Here is a 22407-nt window from a genome sequence, read left to right as displayed (position 1 = left end):
TGTCGGTCATATTCCTATGTGTCCTCGCCACGGCTGGAATAGAAACAGGAGCTTTTGTGAACAAAACCAAAGCATCCGATCGAACGGTTTGTAAAACTGATAATGATGCGGCTGTGCAAAGGTTCGTTTCCACGGGTCACACCACCCGCAATGGAATTTTATTGGGAGAATAATAGAATACAGCTGTGTACCAACTACAAAGGCTTCCCATGTTAAACTGGATGGCCTTTATAATTGATATGGCCAGAGGTTAAAACAATGTGGAAGGAAAAGGGTTAATTTTTTTTTTTTTTTTTTTTTTACTAGTCCCACCAGTACTGGAACGAAGAAAAATCCAAGAACACAGCTGTGCACTAAACAGGAAAACAACTTCTCAAAGCGTACTGAGTTTTACATCCTCGCACGCTGTCACTATCTGGGATGGGGTTGAGACCGGAGGCTTGGACACTCATGGTTTGAGATATTAGCAGAAATAGGTTTGGCAGCGGATTTACAAATTCTTACACACTCCCCTCCCAGACATGCAGAAACAAGGAGACTGCATCATCACCCTGATCTGCATTAAGCAGTCTGGTTCCTGTCCCTCCCCACAGACTTGCTCTTCATGGAAACGAACAGGAGTGTTTTCAACAGTGCCTTCAACTCCTTACGAGAGGCAAATATCAGCAACACTGTAGCACCATTTTCTAATACGCATTTTTACTTTTAATGCTGATAAATTTCTAATCATCAGAAACAATGTAAATATACCCAACAATTAAACATCTTGCCTAAAAGCTGTCTATTAGACTTTGGTTTGTAAGAGAGCTGTAATTCTGTGTCACAAGATTAACAGACAGTTAGCACTAAATGTAGGACTACCTAATGATACTTTAGGATTAGTGCTAATTCAGGTGTGTGAAACCAGGTATTTATTTCAAACTGCAGAATCAAAGTCAATGGACAGGTTTAAAAGCAGTACTGCAGTGTTAAGAATGACAGGAAAAGGAACATGGAGGACGGTCACCACAGTGCAGTAAACAGCCCAGTCTCTCAGCTTGGCATGGAGCCAGGCAGAAACCAGTCTAGTGGGGTTAGCAGATACAGGGAGGGTGTGGAGTGAGCTAGCCCAGGGCATTGCTGCTCTGGTTAACGCCCAGAGAGCAGCAGACACACACCTCTGCAGCTTGGACACACCATTAACCCTCCACTGACCAGTAGCACTATAACTGGGAAAAAAAACAAACGATCAGTCACAATATTTATGATCACAATTTTATTTTTGGTATTTCATACATTATTCTGCTTATACCTTCATGTGTTAAACTTTTTGAAGCAGTTAATCACAAGTGACCCTCGGTGTACATCCAGCAAGTTGACCAAAGTGTGTCTTTTGGGCCCCATCTGGGCTCAGATTGGTGTGCGATCAGATCCTCACAATGCGAGTGCAATGCAGGCTAACTGCCTTATTCTTTTGTAAATACATTTTAAGTGCATATTCCTTAATCTTTATTCCTGTATCTTATAGCCTACAATTAAAATATTGAAATACAGCTGGACAGAATATACAAGCTAAATTTTAAAAATAATAAAATATAAAGAACACTTACTTAAAATATATAAGATCGAGATTCAAATAAACAGTATTGCAATTTGATACCCAGGGGAAAAACAGACCGTGGCAGTTCTGCAAATACACCCTGTGGTCATCCCATTAAAGGTAAAACAGCTTCCATAATAAATATTTCCCTTTTGTCCATCTTCTAGACATTAGTCCTTTTTCACCCAGAATATAAATTTTACAGAGAATCCTAGAATACAGCTGTGCATCAAACATGAACTCCGGATCTCATAGTGCGCTGTTCCTGTCATGAGGAAACCTAACAAGTGAGAGACAAGTTCACCTTGAGCCAATGAGAAAGCTTAATTCCCATCTGTACCTTTTTATATTTGAAAGTAAAGACAACACCACTCGAAAAAAAAACCATAAATAAACGATTACAGGCATGCTATATAAGGTTGTTTAGAACTGTGATGACATTGCAAAAGACTTCATGCTTCTCATTGACTATCTTGTTTCTTTAAGTATTTCCAAATGTAGCACTGCTGTATAAGGGTTTGCCACTTGGGGCTTTAAAGTGAAAACCAATATATAAACCAAATAAGCACAAAAGCATGAATAGGAGTGAATAGTGTACTTTTTATTGAATGTGTACTGTATTTGATTGTTTAAAACAGCCATTTACACAAGATTGAAAACGTCTTTACTACACTAAAGATAGATTTATAGTCTTGCCCACCACACAGTATCGGGATACAGAACTCAAATCACAGCACAGCTACTTGTAAAAAAAACCAAAAACCAAAAAAAAACGCTCTCTGCATGCTAGTGACACACCCACTTAATAACCGCCTGTAGTTTCATTGGAATTCATTGACCTTCAAACACACCCCGCCCCCCAAGTCCTGGTTAATTCACAGAGGTTTCACACAACCTCTCTTCACGGTACTCTTGTAAATAAAATACTTGAATTAAACAATAAATACAAAGAGGGGTTTACAAACCAGACCATGATACTGATGTCATACAGCGACCTGGAATCTATATCCCACAGCAATGACATCACAAAATTAGATATACTGACTTTTATAAAAAATACAGAAATAGCAAAAGAAACTTCCTAAATTCAGCACTATTTAGGGTTTAACAGCTATGGATGACACAAAAGAACTATACAGACATGCACAAGCCTGCTTGGAGTGGAGAGATCTTGCAGCGAGGTGTGTGCTGTTAAGTGATTCTATTTTTCCTACACCTCTGCAGGTCAATTAAGACATAATGAATTACACCTCTGAAGAGAAGAAAAAAATCAGAGCCCTTGACCCATTGTGATGCATCTCACTACAGGACATACAGAGCAGCCCACACGTATTGTGATGTCAGCACATTGATCCACCTCATACTGTGCAGTGGTTCAAGAGGGTCATGTATATCATGCTGCCAGTACAGTGCTTAAAAACCCACTTGGGGACTAAACTGAAAAGGTATTTCTAGAGTTACACAAAGCACTGAATTAGCATGACTGCCACAACTCCCTCTGTGGCCTATAGGGGCTCTGTGTACCCCTAATTCAGTCACTAACATCTGGGCTAAAAGGTAAGTCCAGCCCTGACAGCATGCTAAACAAACCTCATACACCTTTAAGCAACAAGAGCCAGGCAACAGCAGCAGTGTCAGGAATCCCAGCAGAGAGGAGCCTCCCATCAGCGGTTTACATGTCCTGCCCAGAATGCATCACTGAAGCAAATGGAAAAGCTGAACAGCACAGCAATACAAGCAGCTACAGTGGAACTTGACAGTTACGTGGAAACTATCAAGCACATTTCAGTGCGCGCTCTCTCCCTCTCTCTCTACGTGCGACTCAACCATCGCGGTTACCGTAAAACTGCTCTACAGTATCAGGAATATCGTGGCAGCTCGACTGAATATCTGATGACCAGGTGCGAACAGGGGGTTAGAAGGTGGTTGCAGTGAGGAGTACAACAAACCTTTTGATTTCACACTTCTTACCAAACCACAGCGACCACAAGCTCCCCCACCCCCTTTGGCTGGTTGTAACAAATCTGTGCAGCTGCAGACCAAACGTTCAAGCTTTTCCTGGGGCTGCTCCTTTGCCAGCGATCCCCTAGCTGTTGGAATCCTGGCAAGCTCTGCACGGTGAGCCCTTGATGGGGAGGTGACGGGTGAGCAGTTCGTGTTTCTTAGCGGTATGCACTGCGCACTGGCAGCAGAACAGAAAAAGCAAGGGCAAAGCGCACAACAGCATGGTTTTACATAACAGCAGAATTGACCAGATGGTGCAATTCAAAGTGGTTGTTACTTTATCTCCTGGAAAGAGACGACGGCGATAGTCCTGTATTAAAGAACGCTCTGTGGCAGTTCAGTATCGGTAGTGTGGGCTTCTAGAGCGGGATCGAGAACGCCTGCAAAGACAAGAACGAAAGCAAGTCAGACGCACGCGCACTCGTACAGAAGCTCACGCACACACAGACACACACGCACAAGCTCGCAAATTCACACGCTGGAACCCTTCATCACATATGCTTTATGCATCAAACAGAAATGGAGGTAAGAGACAGAATCTGGCTCACTTGATGAGCCAGATTCTGTCCCATAGTAATCCCATAGTACACAGCAGCAAGAGGTAGTTGTATTTTACTGAGAAAATGACAGCTTCAAAACAGTAAACTCTTTTTAACACGATTGAACCCAGTTATAAAATACTGTATAAAAGCTAGCCTAGGGGACTGCAGTGTAATCCACATCTCAAAACAAACCACACTTGATCCAGCACAACTGCTTGTGTCTCCTGGTTCCGTTTAATTTCCTAACCCTTTAAACCATGTTTAAAATGATTTAAACTAGCAGATTGATTATTTCACTCCATTAGAGTGTTGTGTTACTTTTTATACTATACAATATTAAAAGAGACTTCATGTGTACAACATTTACATCTATATGGAAAGGCCTTTGCATACCTTACAAATCCTGCTCTATAAACGTTTCAGCCGGCATGCATATCTTTGACAACTGGAAGCGGACACACATACGTACCTTCTAGAAGAACCGTGTTCACGACCTGCAAAAGAAAAATGTAAAAAAATTCATAAAAACACCAAGACACGAAAAGCTGATTACAATTCAAGGGTAAAAAAACAACAAACAAAAAAACCCACCCATGTAGAGTAGTTTGAGAGTGATAAAAAGCAGCATGTCAGGACAGTGATACAGGCACCGCCAGCAAAGCAGTCACAGTGCTGTGTTCAGCCCACATTGTGTGTTTAATGGAGTTATTTAGGACCAGCACTTTTTTTTGGTTTACAGCACGCATAATTAACGGATTACTTCAGTAAAAGCATCCCCTGAAGTTATTTATTTTGGTGTCACGGTTAGGTGCTGCAGGATGGACTGTGCATCTAGTTTTCTGTGGTCAGTCTTGTTTCTACAGCCTGCATGAAGGTGCTTCTTAACTGACCCATAGCACTGCCTTGACCTGAACATGCTGACAGCTGAAGGGGGGTCCGATAGATATACAGATTATGCTTAATGAAACTATTAAAACGGTGCAGACAAAAATTGGAAAAATAGAACAAACTGTGAAATCAAGTCACCTCTCATTAGCACTAGCAACATTATCCATGATCCTTTTACTTGCACTTTTAAGAAAAGGGATGCACATTTTTTTTTTTTTACAACTCGTTCACGGCTACAATTGCTCTACTGCAACCTACAGCACAGGAAGTGAACAGGAAGGAGCAGGTTACAGCTGGTTGCAGAGACCTCCAATATCACTGATCTTGGACTACCTCATGTTAGCTTTAGGCTATCCAATGCAGGACCTCTAGTCCAAGATTAGGGCTAATCTGTGTTTTAAATCTATTGTTTGATGTTCACTGCAATGTGTTATACGAGTGACCCATGAAGGGCCTTCATGCGTTCAGTTTGAATCATGCATAATTAACTACTTACGTTTTAATGATACATTCAATGAAGTCATTTTTGTTTTTTCGGATTATGCACGGACGTTGCTGTGGGCAGCTCTGAACTCAAAGCTGTTATTGCGATATCACTGCTACAGGCTGGCTGTTGAACTATAAATACACTTTGGAACACCCACACGCATGCTATAAAACGTTGCGAACGCCAAGGACTGTGGAAATTGAAAATGCACGCACGTATTTTCATTTTAAAACCTGATCTCTGGTGCTACTTTAGGTTAAAGGAAGCTCTCAGTCTCCGTCTTATTCCTGGGTGATCGACTTGCACTCCCAGGGTCACTTGCACCCAGGAGTCACTCCTGGGTCACGTTACTCCGAGGCATGTCGGTCAACAGGGGAATCAGCCGACTGGTTATAGACAGGACAGAAGCCAATAGAAGGGGTGGAGACAATTCCCACTCGCCAGGTAAAATGACCCAGGGATTTCTTTAACTTATTGCAGTACCAGTTGTCATCTTTTGAAACGGTTTGTTAAAAGATGTGTTTCCTTCTAAACTGCACTTTTGAGACCTACATTAATGACTGGATGTGAAATTTAAAATTTTTAAAAAATTTTTTAGCTACAATTAATTTTTAAAGAAGTACTCAATTGACTTGGGTTTCTATGAACGCATTCACTTCATGCCAGTGTATTTAGTCATGCCGTGAGCAGAAAGAAGTTTGCTCAACCTTTTCACAGGACCTGGCATTTACCCACTTATAAGCAGAGGAGTCAATCTGCCCGATTATGTGGAGGATTGCTCAGGAATTGGCCAGCACAAAGGCTCTAGGCGTCAGCATGTTTGCTTTGCTGGAGCCTGTATGCATACGTGCACGGAGGGCTCTGCTCTGACCTGCATATGTTGAGGTAATGAAGATGTGCTCCAACTGCTCCAGTCAAAATAGGCATGCTCCACTCTGCTCACATAGTATAAATAAATAAACTAACGCCCCCCCCCCCCCCCCCCCCCCCCACCCCCCCCCCCCCCCCCCCCCCCCCCCCCCCCCCCCCCCCCCCCCCCCCCCCCCCCCTTCAGAAAGGAATACATTTAATCATCTTTATTATAAATTAGATAGCTTGACCCAAGTAAAATAAATAAATAAATAAATCCTCAGCCATGATCAGCAAAGAAAAAAGCATAAAGTGATCAGAGAGGTTATCTAACTCAGTTCGAAGATGCTTTCTCGTTACTGAAAAAATGCGTAAATTGAAAATAAAAAGTAAATCTCATCTTGCAATGAACAGGTTCTTACGATGTTGTGTACAGCGCACTTACCCATTTCAAACTTCGCATTAGAGTCGCAGCAAATTAGCTTTATATTGGGCTTGTTTGTATCCGAATCTCTCATAGGGAGCTCAAAGCAACCCATGAACACATATGAGTGAGTCTCAGCGGGGCTGACGAACTATCCTTAAGAGTGCAGAAAACATAAACCGTGTTGACAGCGCTGTACTGGGGCATAACCGTGGAACTGTATAAGAACAACAGAGACTATGTAATAACTGCAGACAGATGGACACACTGACGTTTCTCATATTTTTATATAGCAGCTCCACAATCGGGAGAATATAAATCTTTCCATCCATAATGAATTAAAGTGAAAAGATCTGTACCCAATGGTAAGGTGTTTAAAGCTATGGGGTTAGTCAGTCAGCCACACAATTCAGTCTGTGATTTAGAAGGGTCCATCACTATAAGGGTCTATAAGATGGGATTTTTGAATAAAAAAATAAAGGAAAAAATGACCTTAATTAGCAAAATTCCACTGAAGATCCTAGTTTATTTTGAAATGACATACATATGATACATATTGTTCATTTTAACTAACTCGCCAGTGCACCCATCTCCAAACCGACAATGTTGTGAAATGTATGTGTCTGGCTTAGTGGGTGTGATGTGAATTACAACAGGAGCTTCGAAAGAGGTGTTCTAGAAGTCAGTCAAGTAAAATAAGCCCCGTCAAGGCCAGGTCAGCAGCCCTCGGGGCGAGATGCAAATCTGCACAGTTGTGCGTGTCTGTCTGTCTGTCTGTCTGTCTGTCTGTCTGTGTGTGTGTGATCAGGTTCCTGCTAGGGACAGCGAGAGCCCCCCTGGCCTGCCAATCCCATTGTGAGTGTGCCTGAGAGCTGACCTCATGAATACAGCACTCTGAAAGGCAAGGAATGAGAAGCTGCTCTAAACGAGCTGGGAGGGAGGGTCGCAATTAACACGGCACTCCACTGATGGAGACATTCTCCAATATTAAGAGGTTGGATACTCCCATTCCACCCTCATTTGAATTTGGGAATGGAGACAGATGCCTGCTGCTGATGCTCCAGGATGAGATATTGCCCCCGAAGGCTGGGTAATGCAGACCTGACAAAAGCTTTTATAACAATTACATAATCGAAAAGGGATTTTAAAAATAGACACAGCTTTAAAATACATTATCTTGGCTCTTATTCCTCACTTATTAGGCACATATACAGAGGGACAATGGGCTTTAGAAAGAAAGCACCAAGAATGCATGGGACAATTCATGGAGCAAGGATTCATTGCGTCTTGATGCATCATGATACACTGCAAGAGAGGTGTGTATCACTTGTATTGCGATACAGGACCAAAAACACAACACTGTAGTTCAAACGGTTCTTGAATGAAGAGTGCTTTATAGTTGGTACCATAAAGTCTCCTTACACAAAAATGCCCGTGTCACAAAGAGGCTGGCACTATCTTCAGCACTATGAAGAGCCGAGCTGCTTGTAGAGCTTTTAATTACTTTTAACCTCCTCTCATCTCACAATGGCACACAGTCTGTAATGGCAGGGTGTCACGCCACACTGCCCGTTACAAACTTCTCCCCTTCAGCCTCTTGATCTATGACAGCCGCGTCGCCAATGTGACGGAGTGAAGGCTGGGCGCAAACCAGAGACCCCTCAAGACAGCGTCTCAATCACTCTGCAAGAAGAGACCAGCTCAGAGGTAGCACGCCGTCCCCTAGACTCTGGAGGGGGATGAAATATGAAGCTCTTGAGATACCGCTCACGTTTAAAAAGTGGCACACGGACTGTTGGCGCTGCCAATCCTTTCATGAGAACAGTTCTAGAGTGTGGCTGGGATCTCTGCCTGAACTTGTTGTGAAATTCCCCATCTTTGACTCTCAGCAGCCTCGCTTCATTGTAATCTGTGCTCTATTTACATAAAGTCTGCTTGTCTAACTCAGGCGAGTGTCTTGAGGGGGGGCTTGGCTTTGAGACCTAAACCCTGCTTTCTTAAAGGCGATTAGAGTCTAGACATATTAATACCCACTGACACACTGTCCAACCACTCTTGCTTCAAATGGACTTGTTTCCACTGTTAAAGCTCCTCTTTCAAACTCTGTTGCAACAGCAAGACCGTGAGTTTAGGGAGAGATTAGCTCCAGTGCTGGTGTTTTGATGTACTTTAACCCCAGGTGGCCTGCAGGGCTCAGTTCACTTGCGCTGAAGTTACTTTCACAGTTTAAAGTGTTAACGATTTAAAAGGGCTACAGGCTAAATCCTTCAACATTAAGTTTTTTAATTTTACTATATCAACATGCATATTATAAAAGGGCCTCTGATCTTTGGGGTTTACAAGATGCAGCGCACTGCAGATCCTTTTGGTAACAACTGCAAGCAGGCACATGTTCTTATAGGTCAAAGAAAACTAAATAAAATTGACAACACGTATGTCAGTAACCCCTCTAACACTAAAATAACAGCAAAAATTGCCATTCTTTTAAAAAGTGTTTCAAAGAATTGCAGAGGAGCAACATTGGAATAACAAATGTTTTGTTGTTTTGCAACAAACTGTCCTGGAGAGGATTAAAACCAGGCAAAAATTCATAATGAATTTGACAGCACAGGAACAATGCACTTGAATTGAGAGGAACACGTGGCCACTATTTTAGCGTGCTCACTTTCTTCTTTATTGCTCAAAAGCAGACGGCGCACAATTGGGCAGGGTTTAGGTCGGCCGGGGACTCCTTGGCGCGCCGCGCTTCGGAACTGCGCGGTCCTCAGGCGCTGTAGTTCTGTAGTGGCTTCACAGCGGGCTCGCAAAAACAAGGCGGACGGCTGACGGCACTCGTTTGTAAGGACGCGAGTGCTCGTCCTCGTCTCTCCAGAGTTAGTGCAGGGGTTGCAGTGGTGAGCTGGGATGAATAATTAGGAATTCCAAATTGGGAGAAAAAAATTAAAATTAAAAGAAAAAAAAAAAAGATGATAACAATAGTGAGTAGGGTTGCAACACAGAGGTGAATTTCTCACATGTTACGATGTTTAATAGTGAAACAGGGCTAGGTCACTAGGAGTCTTTCTCATTATAAGAAAGTTAGTCACGAGCCCACAGCTGGGAGCCCTTACTGGAGCAACATATCCAATCCAACTTGCTTACTGGTAATGCTGCCCATCCAAAACCAACAATAAAATAAAAGTTATCACATGAAGTGGCCTCTGCAACAACAACCAACAAGCTTCATGACATTTCAATAAAGAACTGGCAAATACCTTTCCTTTAAAATGCGAGCGATTTATTACCACACTGTGGACGATCCTAAAGAAACGCAGATTACAGAGAAAGACCATCAAAGGCGGGGGGGGAGGGGGGGTGGCTTTGTAGCGGTTGCCATGGCTACACAATGCTGTACACACTGAAGAACACAAGTGTATTCAAATGATGGTTTACTTAAAAACCCAGGATTAGAATTACTTAAACAAATCAGATGAGAGGCATTCAGCCCACCAGTGCTGGTCCAGTTCCTAGTAGCTGGGCGATATCAAAACTTTGTGAAGTTAAAGGATTCTGATGTATCCTAGTCCCCGCTTTGTTTATCTTTATAGTCTCAGCACAGCTGATACACCAGTGAAACCCCTTCAAAACCCCTCCTCCCAGTGAATGTAAGAAATAGCACACTTGTTCTAAGTGGTATTTCTTACTAATGTATTCTTACATCCACTGGGAGCAGAGTTACTCTCTAGAGTATCAGCTGGATTTGGAGTGATGATTTTTGAGAGCTCGACTGACACCTCAGGGGTTCATTAAACATTAAAAAAAAAAATAAAGAACACACCAGAATGTGATGCAAACAGAAAGCGACACACAAAGGGGTTCTCAACAAAGGTAACTGGAATACTTCTGACCCCAATCTCTTTAAACGCACCAAGGGATCAACCCGAGTTAAAACCTGAGCTACAGTATCTCTCTCACATTTCACCAACTCAAGCCGACTGAGTGTCTCGCTGCTGAAAGATTTGTCCATCTTAAAAGGTAGATGGCAAGCTGTTGACATCCTTCAGAGTGGACTGGCTTGCTCGACTGGTTTATTTCACGCTGGGCTGGCTTGTGCACCTGCTGTCTGCACTGAAAGCGGACTGCAGTCATTAGCACTCTACAGCTTCACCGTTCCCCTGCCTCCACACTTACTGGCTTTCCCTTCTATTCAGATCACACTGGATAGCCTTTCTTTCCTCCCTATTCTCCACTTGTCGCACATCTGGTCAGATCAGCCCTCACACTAGACCTTCCCTGACCTCCCTGCCTCCCTCTTTGTGTGTTTGGTTTGGTAAGCTGCATGAAGCAGACTCTACCTCCTGCCTGCAACTCTCCCCTCTCTATTTGCAGCAGTAGTCTAAAACAAGAGGCAACAGAGAAGCCGACACCACTGATCCCCTTCAGGATTGTAAAAATCTCACAATACTTTCTAGGCTAAATAGTTCCTCCTCACCCTAGCACCTTAATGTTGTATGCAGTGATATGGAATGGAGCACAGCTCTAAAAAGGCACTTGTATGCTTGCTGTGGTCTTTTCACCCCAGCAAATGTTTATTCATTAATAAATACACTTATTTTATGGAGAACTAAAAAATGTGTTGAAAAGTGCAAATCAAGCTGCAAAAGCAGTAATAACTTTACAAAAGTCTAGTCCCAGTAAAATATGCAGGTGAAGAGTCAGGAGTTTAAACAAAGTAACAATGCAGATTTCAGAATACTGATCCTCAGCGAACAGATCTTTCACACACCAGTGATGGTTATTTCAAACTTAATCACTACCAGGATAAAGGTACTCTCTTATTATTTGCATACCATCACTGTCAAATCTTATGCACACTCTGAAACGCTGCTGCCCAACCAGTATTTTTAGGAGCGGGAAACTGTGCATCATAGCTTGCCAAAAAACGAGCACAGGAGGCATTTGAAGTATGCTACTTTCGAAAGGGTGTTGTTTGTCCTACCACTAGTTTCAGTTAATAACAATAACAAAAGCATCCTCTAAAAACATTTTAATAGCACTTGCAACCTTAAAGATAAAACTAAAAGAGCTTTGGGCTGACAAGCGGGCTAGCAGCTTGAGGCACTGTTGCTGGTTACCGTCACACCCAGCCCCCAAACATGATTCATGGAATCAGTGTCGCTGATCAGTGGCGTGGCTTCAGACATGCTATGCTTTAGTCTTCCAAATGAGTGTCAGGGACAGGAATAAGACTCTTCCATTGCATAGCAGCGTGATCCATTCCTGGTTTCACTAGGAGTTTAATAAGACACACCGGAACTTGTTACCTATACAGGCTCGTAGCAAAACCTGGAATGGGTTGTACTACTATTCAACAGGAGTCTTATTTCCATCCCTGGAGAGCAAAGTGCAAGACTTATTGTACATGACTGTGAAGAGATTAAATACGGAACACATTGGTTTAAATTGTACACTTACTACTGTGTAAACACTAAGGATAAAAACTTTATGAGATAGGAATATATCTGACTAAACATTTAGGAAGAACTCAAAATGTTTAACATTCAGACTAATGTTTAAACTCTGAACACCCCTAGTCTAGTTTGAGATCTGCTCCATCTCACCCAGTCCTGTACTCATCTGACTGGGTCTAGTTTGCCATTAGCTACACCGAACCCTGCCCTGTCATCACTTAAAATGATAAAATGCATCTTGTGTGATAGTCAGTCCTTGAGTGTTCTGACATCATTCACGGCACTGCGATATATTTCATTCAAAGAGAGAGACTGGCAAGGAAGTGCATGCTTCTTCATTCACTGTTCAATTCTACACTAAAAACACTGCTGGCCAACTAGCACAAATTCACAAAAAAAAAGAAGAAAAAAGCCCACCAAACTAGCCAAGGGTTAAAGTATTGCTTGCTATACTGTTTGCTACCTGAACAAGGTCAGCGTAGAGGGCTTGTCTACTAGACTTGCTTCAATTAACAAGACCAAGAGTTTAATTTTCTTTTCATGCCCTATCATTTTAAGAATATAAAGTTTATGAAAGAGAGGAGGCCATTCAGCCAATTTGTGCTCGACAGGTTGCTAGTAGCGAATTGATCTAAAAACTATTTTTACAGGTTTAAAGGATCCCAATGATTCAGCATCAACAACACGGTTGGGTAACCCATTCCATACCATCACCACTCTCTGCGCGAAGAGATCTCCACTTTTATAAAACCGTGTCCTCTGGTTTCCGTGCGGATTGGTTGAGGTTAACTCCTCCTTTTAAGACTGGAAAGACTTCAAAATCAACAAGCCTCACCACATCAAAGTTTATTTTTTCTATGCTAAGTGAATCCAGTTCTTTCAACTTCTCTTCGTTGCTCATTCCTTTAGAAAGTACCAATGACAATAACTCAACAAACCTTGTCTTTAAAAGGCATCAAAATCAAAAAGGCACAAACAAAGCATTTCATTTTAGATTATACAACCACCAAAGTGCTTCTGTGGAGGTCAGTCATGCTGTTACTGCCCAAGAGACACGTGTCAGACAGAGGGATGGATGCTGTGGATCAAGGGATGCTGTTGTACTTACTGTGCTTGGGTGACCTGGACGGAGAGCGGCTCTGTCTGCTGTACTGTCTTTCCCACTCGTCCCTCTCCTTCTCCCGTCTCTCCCGCTCCCTGAGAACAAACAAGTTCACGTCACAAACGCACACGCTGCCAGCCAGCAGAACTAGCACATCAGCACCGTGCTCACCAAGACTACTGTCTCCAGTATGGCTACGTCACATTTCTCTGCAAAGTATTTTATAAATGAGAATATAAAGCATCTTTCGAGTGTCGGAGTGGGTGGGCAATAGTAAATAGATTTACTGGAAATCTAGCGTTAACTGGAAAATTGCTTTTGAAGTCAATTGAAAAAAAAAGGGTTGTTTTTCTGAACAGTGGGTTTTGCCAACATGTTTTTTAAAACAAGGGGGAATAATCTGTAGATGTTGCAAGGCCATTACAGTAAATACCGAACAAAAATGTGCCTGATGTACAAGTCATCAGTTCATTTAAAGTCTGAGTTGCTCTGTATCAGGACAGCTTTGGAGTAAAACAGAGCCTTTTCACCATCAGGGGTTCTACCGTTAATTCAACAGCATGAGGATGACTGTGGCGAAACATGTTGCTATACTTTACAGCCTCCTGACTACCCCGTTTAAAGAAACAGACTTTTCAGCGGACTTTAAATAACTCGGTTGACTTCAGATTTCGCGACAGTCTTTGAAGTTCGCAATGAATTGCCAACGCCGTTGCAAAACCTCTTCAACACCAGCAGAAACAGATTCCCACAACATCCAATACCCCTCACAGATTAACACTGTCCTTCTTGGTGTTTGTGGTCAGCTTAGCAGCCCCTGCTCAGACACCTTAAATATCTGCCTGTGCACAAAGTCCCTACAGTGCAGCGACTCAAGCAGCATGCTGCCCAGTGCACCACAGAACTCCACACATGGCCGAAAACCTCTGGCTGAGGTGCGGCTGTTAGCCTCCGCTCCCAGCAAACTAATCCTGAATCCGTTCAACAGTTCAAGCTTCGATAGTTCTATTTTAACACAAGTGAGAGTTGCAACCTGGATAGTGCTAGGAGAATTATTCACATATTTAAACATAAATGTGTTCACATAACATAACTTATAATGACTATCAATGAGGTAGCATGCAAAGGAAACCAATGCACACATGACGTCTGAAATAAATAAATTTCTCTCTCGTTTTGGGGTTACCAAATTTGACACGTACTTCAGATAAATACACACAAAAGAATATTTGTTTGAATTTTAAAAGAATATTCAAAATGCACGTGTTCAATATGCAGATCCTAGCACTAATTCTGCATGCAGCAATAACAACCACGACAATTACACAAGGACCCCAGAGAGAGGGTAACCCTGCAGCGCAAAGCCACCACAGTGGATGAAAATTCCAATTACAACATCTTTAAAGGAAAGAAACAACCTGATTGCTCCATTTCTTCTATTCTTAGAATCTGAATAAAAACCAAATGTTTATTGGAGTATACCCAAATTCAATGCAAAGGTTTGAAGATGACTATCATGTTACTCATTACGTAGTTTAAGACTTGAATGAGGATCGAAAAACTGTCAACACCCACATTCTGCTGTCTTGTAAAGTTGCATTAACATATCATGTTCCATGATACTGTTGCAGATAGCTGCCCTATAAAATCAGCACTCAAAAATGAATACACTACAAAGTAAATTGTAAAATGTTTGAACAAACGAATGCACAGGGTTGCCTTTAAAATGACAGATCATGTCACATTGCTTGCTTGACTATCTGCAGTATTTATTTCCTCTTTGTCCTGCACTCTAGGAGGGGTTCTGCAGTTCACTGTTCCTCACACTTTTGCACTTCGGGGGTCACTAATATAGTGTAAACTTTACTTAAAATGCATCTTTGTTTTTCACAGAACACAGATTTTATCCCCTCAAGTTTATTAAGCATACACTAACCCTGATGTGCCGGACTGCTTAAATTTCAGTTCCTAACATGTCTACTAACACTTATTTATTTGTTTTCTTCCTTAGAACAGTGGCGTTATCCATGATCTTTACGATTACTGCTTTATGATCACCATACAGTATCATTTCTATCGTTGATTTGCTATTAGTGGTTATATTAAATGATAGAGCTTGTATATACATATGATTGTCTCTTCATAATAAATAATTTCTGAAAGTCAGGACAATAAAATTATGTTTATATGCCAAAAGTGAAATGCATTTATTAGTTCGATTACAGTGGTGGCCACATTAGTTATAATAGTTGGTTCACTACTTTATTTGCCATTTGTGGTTATTACTGAATTCTATAACATTTCTATATAAATATGATTTATTTTCATAATGCAAAATTATTGAACAACTTAATAAAAACACATGCGTTTCTGACTTTATGTGTATTGAAGTGTATTTATTCATACATTTCAAGGTTGACGGGTTTTACATACGATTTGGTAATGCACTTTGTGATATTTTGCTTAGTCTGGACTACTTCCATAAAATAGCTTAAAATACGGCAACATCTTGTAGCTCCTCAAAGGTAGTAGATGTTCAAAATCTGTTTTTCTATTTGAAATCCTCAGAAAATATCACAACTGTAACAGCCTAATATTTTTTCTATATCCAATGCGGAAAGGGGTCGAAATTGGCAGTTTTTAAGAAATGCCTTACAAATGTTGTTTTGATTTCTTTGGAGGCATGGCATATCTATCTCTCTCTCTCTCCTCTCTCTCTCTCTCTATCTCTCTCTCTCTCTCTCTCTCTCCTCTCTCTCTCTCTCTCTCTCTCTCTCTCTCTCTCTCTCTCTCTCTCTCTCTCTCATATATATATACATATATATATATATATATATATATATATATAATATATATATATATATATATATATATATATAGATTTCTCACACCTCTCAGAGTTTTAATCAAGGTGTGCCAGCAACATACATATCACTCACAAAGGGGATAAAGACCATAATTCCAGTACCATCAGGGTTCAGGATCATTCAAAAGGAGGTCCCTGTGACTGCAGCATGTGGAAAACCTCCTTGTAAGCATGCAAAGACGGGCGCATCCACTGCCACTACATAGTCAGCCATTAAAGTTTCATTTACTAGGGTCTGCGCTGTATTAAAATGCATCACTATTAACATGTCTAGCAGACAGCATATATAAGCAAATAAAGCTGCCATGCCTTTACTACACCAACCAGAGCAATGCTGTTCCAGCTTTAAGAATACCAACAGACCCTTGGAGTGAACACCTAGCCAAGCACAGGAAGAATGCAGTAACTGAAGCAAATGGAAATCCCACTCAACAGCACAGGGATACAAATGTTGGGGAAAAGTGCCCCTCTGTGGGCAACAGTGGAAACAACTCTTGCAGCCACATTTTAGTGTTCTATGAAGAATGTATTCTGGAACAGAAATCTGTGAACAGCTTTACAGCAGTACTGTATTTAATTCCAGTATCGACTGTATACAGCATACAATATACAGCATGTTGCAAGTGGGGCAACACTGAACCCAAACCCGTGTCTTTGACTAGCAGAGTGTGTGTGGGCAGATCTGGTGAATAGAAATAGAATTTGGGAGTCTTTACTTCATCCTGATTTTGCGAGCCATGGCCCTCAGCTCATCCTCGCGCTCCTGAAACAAAAGGGAAAGAAAACATTAACGCAGCACAGACTGAACACGAATACTGGTCGCTTGAGTAAACCGACACGAACAGAAACTTCAGGAGCTCAATCACAAAGGTCTTTTCAATGTCTTCAGTGAATCTTGGTAATACACTTGAAGTGTGAAGGATCTCTGAAAGGTCCCGTTAAGAGCAATGTGCGTGTGCTGGTTTTGTACGTGGTAGACTCTGGCCTTGTCTTGAACCGCTCTCTCCTCACCTGTCTCTCGTGCTCTTGCTGTTGCATCTTCTCCTGAGCAGCCTTCTTGTCGGCTTTAACTAAAATAGAAAACAAGTCAGCCAGTCATTAGCTGTGACTGACCATCTGTAAACTCACACTCAGCTATGCATTCTGGCAGAGCTACAGAATTCATAACCAACTTTATCTTTTCAAATAGACTCTTGATGCTTATGCTTTAGCTTGAATCAGGGCTTCCCTACACTGGTCCAGGGGACCCCCTGTGGCTGCTGGTTTTCATTCCAATTTCATTCTCAATTACTTAACTGCACTAATAATTAGCTTAATTAGTCTTTTTTTTTTAATTACTGGTTTTCAGCTCTTAAAACAGTTGCAGATTTCAAGTTGGCTATAACATCAGCAACTTGAACTCTGCATCTTTAAGGAACAGAAAACAATTAAAAAGGTTGAATTTATTAGTTCAGTTATGGATGAATTGACCAAACTGGGTTTTTCAGGGCTGGACAACAATTACATTTTCAATTACTGATCACATGTCAACAATTCTCTCACGTTTTAACTCCCACTACCTATTCTCCTCTCTCTCTCTCTCACTTTCTGTAATTTTCAATCTGCTTTCAGTTTCTCTGTCAAGGCAAGGCACTGCCCACACAATGTAGAGGGAACTAAATTAAAGCCATGACCTAATGCCATGTTTAATTACACGTCCCTTAAGCACACACACACACCCCAGAATCTCTTCATGGATGACCAGTCTACAGGAAGAGAGAAACCAAACCTTGAAAGATTAGTCACACTGAGCTCTCCACAGAAATCAGAAGAGGGGCATTGGTATGGATTGGGCCGATTCACCATTCAGAATGAAAGGAGTGAAGAAACAGCTGCTTGGGTTTGTGCTGATCGCTGCTTTTCTTAGACTCTCTAGAGAACAGCAATTATGACAAATCCAAGCAGCTGTTTCTTACGTCAAATTAACCCTATCAACAGCAACGGCCCTCACCTGATTTCCATGGAGAGCTCCAGTCAGTAATCTGTTTGTGCAGATCTGTGGTAACAGTGGCGCTGATCCTTTGCATGTTTCTAGGTGTTTGGCAGCGACCTCTAATCAAGTTGAGTGAATTTCTTACACGCTCTTTGTGTCAGGCACATAAAGCCTGAGAATCTCAACCTGATTAAAGCTAGCTACCAAGCACTTGTCAGACACACAACATTAAAAAGTATATAATCTGTTTAAATAGAGCCAGCTGTGCTTGAAATGTTTAGAATGCTTTTTCGCAGAGTTTATCCAGTGGGGATGTGACCAATGATTAATTGTATATAGACTGGCAGAAATCGGTCACAATACGATCAGTAATCATTTTGCAGTACAATAAATATTCAAGACTAAACAAACGATTGATACCCCACGAATCGATTACCATTCCAAGCACAGGATGTACCGTAAGTGTTTTGGAAAGGGTTCTTACGCTGTCTGTTAAGCGCCCTGTTCATGCGAAGCTTCAGCCTCTCCTGGGGGGTCAGCTTCGACTGGAATGGAAACACAAACTGGTGAAAAAGGGAGCCAACCACTACAGCCCTGCTACAGGGAGCCCACTGCCCCGGGCGTTCTTCCAACAGCAAACAAGCTGTTTGATTAGCCACAGTGTATAGGTAACATGCATGTGTCCAGGAATGGATCCAACTGCTATGCAATGGGTATCTTACTTCTATCCCTGCAACAGCAATGAATGCTGGAGTCCTCATTCCATTCTTTACCCATTTATAAAACACACGCTGGTCTGCAGTACAGACTTGCTGAGTGCTCTCTTTGCCTCATGTGTAAAGCCCATGCAACACCAGGCAAGTTTTGGGAAAATTTTTGCCTGGCCACTCATGAAGTAGCTTGCTGTAGGTGACATTTTTAAGCAGTTTTCACCTTGTGAATTACTCACGCACATTTTACTTTGTGAAAAACTTAGAAGTTGCACAGCCTTTACCGAAAGTGCTTTTTTGATCCCGATTCCTGCTTTTCTTACTACTTCTTAGCATCAGCAACCTTATTACTGGTTCCCTGCTTTTAATTGTGATGAAAAGCCTTTGGTTCTTTGCTTGCACATTTATTTTGTTTTTTAACTGTAGTTTAAGCTATACACAGTTGCCAGCCATAACTATTAAACACATGACTCAAGTCTTTACAATCTTAAAAGATTCACTTCTGAGGGTGCTGAGGGTTTAGAACAGGCTAGCCACCTTGTTGTTGAGGTAGAATCACTTGGATCCTTCAAGACCCAACTTGACAAATTTCTGAGATCAATCGTTTGTCATTGTATTTATTAGTGTTCTTTCAGGATTGCTAACCGCAGCACTACAAGAGTATTGAATAGCTCTGCAGGGCACACAGCACAAAGCTACAGACCAGCAGAGCTACACAGGTGCATCCTGGTACCTCATCCTTTACTGGAGCTGAAGTGGGCCGACTGCAGCAAGACCGCTGCTGCACAGTTAAAGTGAGTCGATACCAGAAACAGTAACGCCATTCAGCTGCTGTGTGCGTCTTGTTTTCTTTAAAATCACCACATCAAGTTCAGGAATAAAACGACAAGCAACGAACCCACACAATAAAAGGGGAGCAAGGATAATGTTGCTAGTGCTAATAACAGCCAGGGTTTGCACTCAAAAAAATCTCTGCTACTGAACATACCCGATCAGACCTTGTTTCCTATTAAAATTGAAATCATTTCTTTAACATGTGCATTTATTTTTATAATACCTACAGATAACCTTTAAAATAAACTTATAAAATCAAATAAAAATCACCCTGTTTATAAATATTTTATATAAATCTCACCTAAAGCATGGCTAGACAGTGCCCATAAAGATGTGTTTAGTAAACGGTTTAGGGGATACAGAGCGCCCCACTTTGTCCATGGACTCAGCAGTAATGGCTTTTGTTCAGTTCTCACCCAGCACAGGCCAGGTTACAGTGCAACAAACCTGCGTCTTCAATGGCAGCAGTCACTTTGAGAAAGCTTTTTGTTTTTTTGGTTAAAGGGGTGTGTACATGTTATTCACACACACATTCATTCATTCTGTAGAGCTGGGCTGTACACACACACACACACCTTGCACAACTTTTGAAATAGTTTTTTTTTTTTTTTTTAAAGAAAGAGCAAAGTTAGCAGAAATGGAAGAATTACATATTTTGAAGTATTCAGTAACAGTATACAGTTAGCTGGGTTATGGTGGCCTTATTCTCACACAGAACTGAGCGTGAAATGAGAAAACTGATTTTCTAGTACCACTGAGTTGTCTTACTAATGTACGAATTTATGTGTGGCTTGCTATTCTCCCCCACCCTCATCCTTATTTCAGAAAACCAAGGATTTAAGAGGATATGCTTTTTACTGCATGTTTAATGTTCCTAAAGACTTATATTAAGTTATCATAAGTCTTCAGCTACGCTTGGGAAGACACACTTCGCCTATTGGTACAGCTGCCACTTTCACTTTTCTTTCCCCCCAGAAGTGATGCGTCTTAAAACCAGAAAGACGAGGTGAAATTCTTACTGACTTTGGCAGCTCCAGACTCTTTACCACCAGGAGTTTCAGCCCTAAAAGCAGAAAGAGAGAGGGGTTAGGATATGCACAGTATATCACCACTGGTCTGATAGTTTACACCGAAAGAGCTGTTCTCCCTAAACTCATCCCTAACTTGACGGCAGGCAGGCGTGTCCAGGTCCAGTCTCTCTCTTGGTGCTTGCACCCACTGTACACCGTCCGTCAGCTTTTACAATCATATTCCCAACAGTGTGTGTGTAGCGAGTTTCCACTATTAAACTGAAATACCAGAGATGCCACTGAAAGAGAGGATACCTGATGGTTTAAGTGGCTGAAAAAATAACCATTGAACGAGGGTAGAAACACAAGGGAACAAAGCTGTGTGTCTCTACGATTATACATTGTCTCATAATGGTGGATTTAACTGAGTCATTTATTTTTGTTTTACGGATTGCTGTGGGGAGCAAGCTTGGCAGAGCCGCTATTGCTTCAAGCTGGAGATTGAAATATGAAATAAAAATCAGGTTTGGAACCCATCCACGCGTGGTGCAAACCACACTTCCACACACTGCAGCACAGTGTGAGCGGAGGCAGCAGTGGCGTGAGTGAGCAGTTCTGTCAGCTGGAGTCACTTGAAGGTCATCGGATATTATCAAATGCAGCTAGTGAAACTGCAGAACATTAGTCACACATTCTGTCATCTGAAATCACCAAAGCTTTGGTAACAAGTTAACCTTATTTGGTCTCTGAAGGAGGGTGGCTAGAGAAGACAAAGATAGAGTCCCTTTGTAAGACTGTCCTAGAAGAGACACAAACTCCCTTGCTCAGTTTGTTCAAGGCGGTTTACTTCTTTGAACGATTTAAATGGCGGTGATACTTAGATCCTGCTACTTTTCAGATCAACTGAACAGAGCCAGTGAGCGAGGAGTGTGAAGAGGCTGGAGAGAAACTGGCACACTCACTTTCTCACTGTGTTGCCATGTGGTAGGTATGGCTAGAGAAAGCAACACAGAAGTTTAAAGGGGAGAGTGACAGACTCACTTTCTCAGTTTGTCCCCAATGCTGGGCGATGCAGCAGGCTGTCTGCTCTTGTTCCTGCTGGGGGAGGAGGGGGAGGGGGAGCGGCTGGCTGACTGGCTCTCGCTCCGGCTGCTGCTGTGATGCCTGCCCCCACCGCCGCTGCTGAGCCCCCCCCTGCGATACCGATCCACCGAGCGAGATCGACTCCCAGACCTGAGGAGACAGCACACCAGGTAGAGAGAGACACACAGGCAAGGAGCTTAGCTCCAGTGCCTAACCAGGAAACTGCAATCCATTCCCTTATCTCTCCACAGCACCAGCAACATCAACATGAGGGTGTGAATAGTTTAGGGGTCAGAGAAATATGCATGTAGAGGCTGGCCTTTGAGTTTATAAAGTAGTAACTATCCAGTATTTACTCCGTTTGTTTCACAAGCTTGTGATGTACATAATAATTTATTTTATATTCTTTAGTAGTGCTTCATGCTATGGGTTAACTGGTTACCAACATCCCCAGCCTGTTTAAACTAAATGGAAATCAACAACTGGCCATCTATAAAAGACATGCTAACCAAAGCTTTGAAATCCATGAACGCCACTAGCAACATTATCACTCTTTAAAAAAGGCGCGACAAGAAAATCATATTTATTAAAAGGACTTGTAATAATA

At 41.9% G+C, this 22407-nt stretch overlaps 1 protein-coding gene across 2 annotated transcripts in view; it reads right to left on the bottom strand.

Moving 5' to 3' along the window:
- Positions 1–1286: 1286 nt before the first annotated feature.
- Positions 1287–22407, bottom strand: part of LOC121303819 (CLK4-associating serine/arginine rich protein) — a 32502-nt gene continuing 11381 nt past the window's right edge. The window contains exons 14-21 of one of the 2 annotated variants that reach the window (XM_041234619.1): positions 21759–21950; positions 20731–20770; positions 18648–18708; positions 17203–17261; positions 16908–16954; positions 13332–13420; positions 4595–4619; positions 1287–3963 (exon numbers count right to left, since the gene is read on the bottom strand). In XM_041234619.1, coding sequence (XP_041090553.1) covers positions 3921–3963; positions 4595–4619; positions 13332–13420; positions 16908–16954; positions 17203–17261; positions 18648–18708; positions 20731–20770; positions 21759–21950 — 556 coding nt within the window. In that variant the 3' untranslated portion in view covers positions 1287–3920. Of the gene's footprint in view, positions 3964–4594; positions 4620–13331; positions 13421–16907; positions 16955–17202; positions 17262–18647; positions 18709–20726; positions 20771–21758; positions 21951–22407 lie in introns of those variants that run through there. The other variant, XR_005947876.1, reaches the window with a different exon arrangement.

The sequence above is a fragment of the Polyodon spathula genome, chromosome 35 (assembly GCF_017654505.1).
Source record: "Polyodon spathula isolate WHYD16114869_AA chromosome 35, ASM1765450v1, whole genome shotgun sequence".
NCBI classification, from domain to species: Eukaryota; Metazoa; Chordata; class Actinopteri; order Acipenseriformes; family Polyodontidae; genus Polyodon; species Polyodon spathula.
Note: the sequence above shows the minus strand (reverse complement) of the source record. Positions and strands in the feature narration are given on the sequence as shown.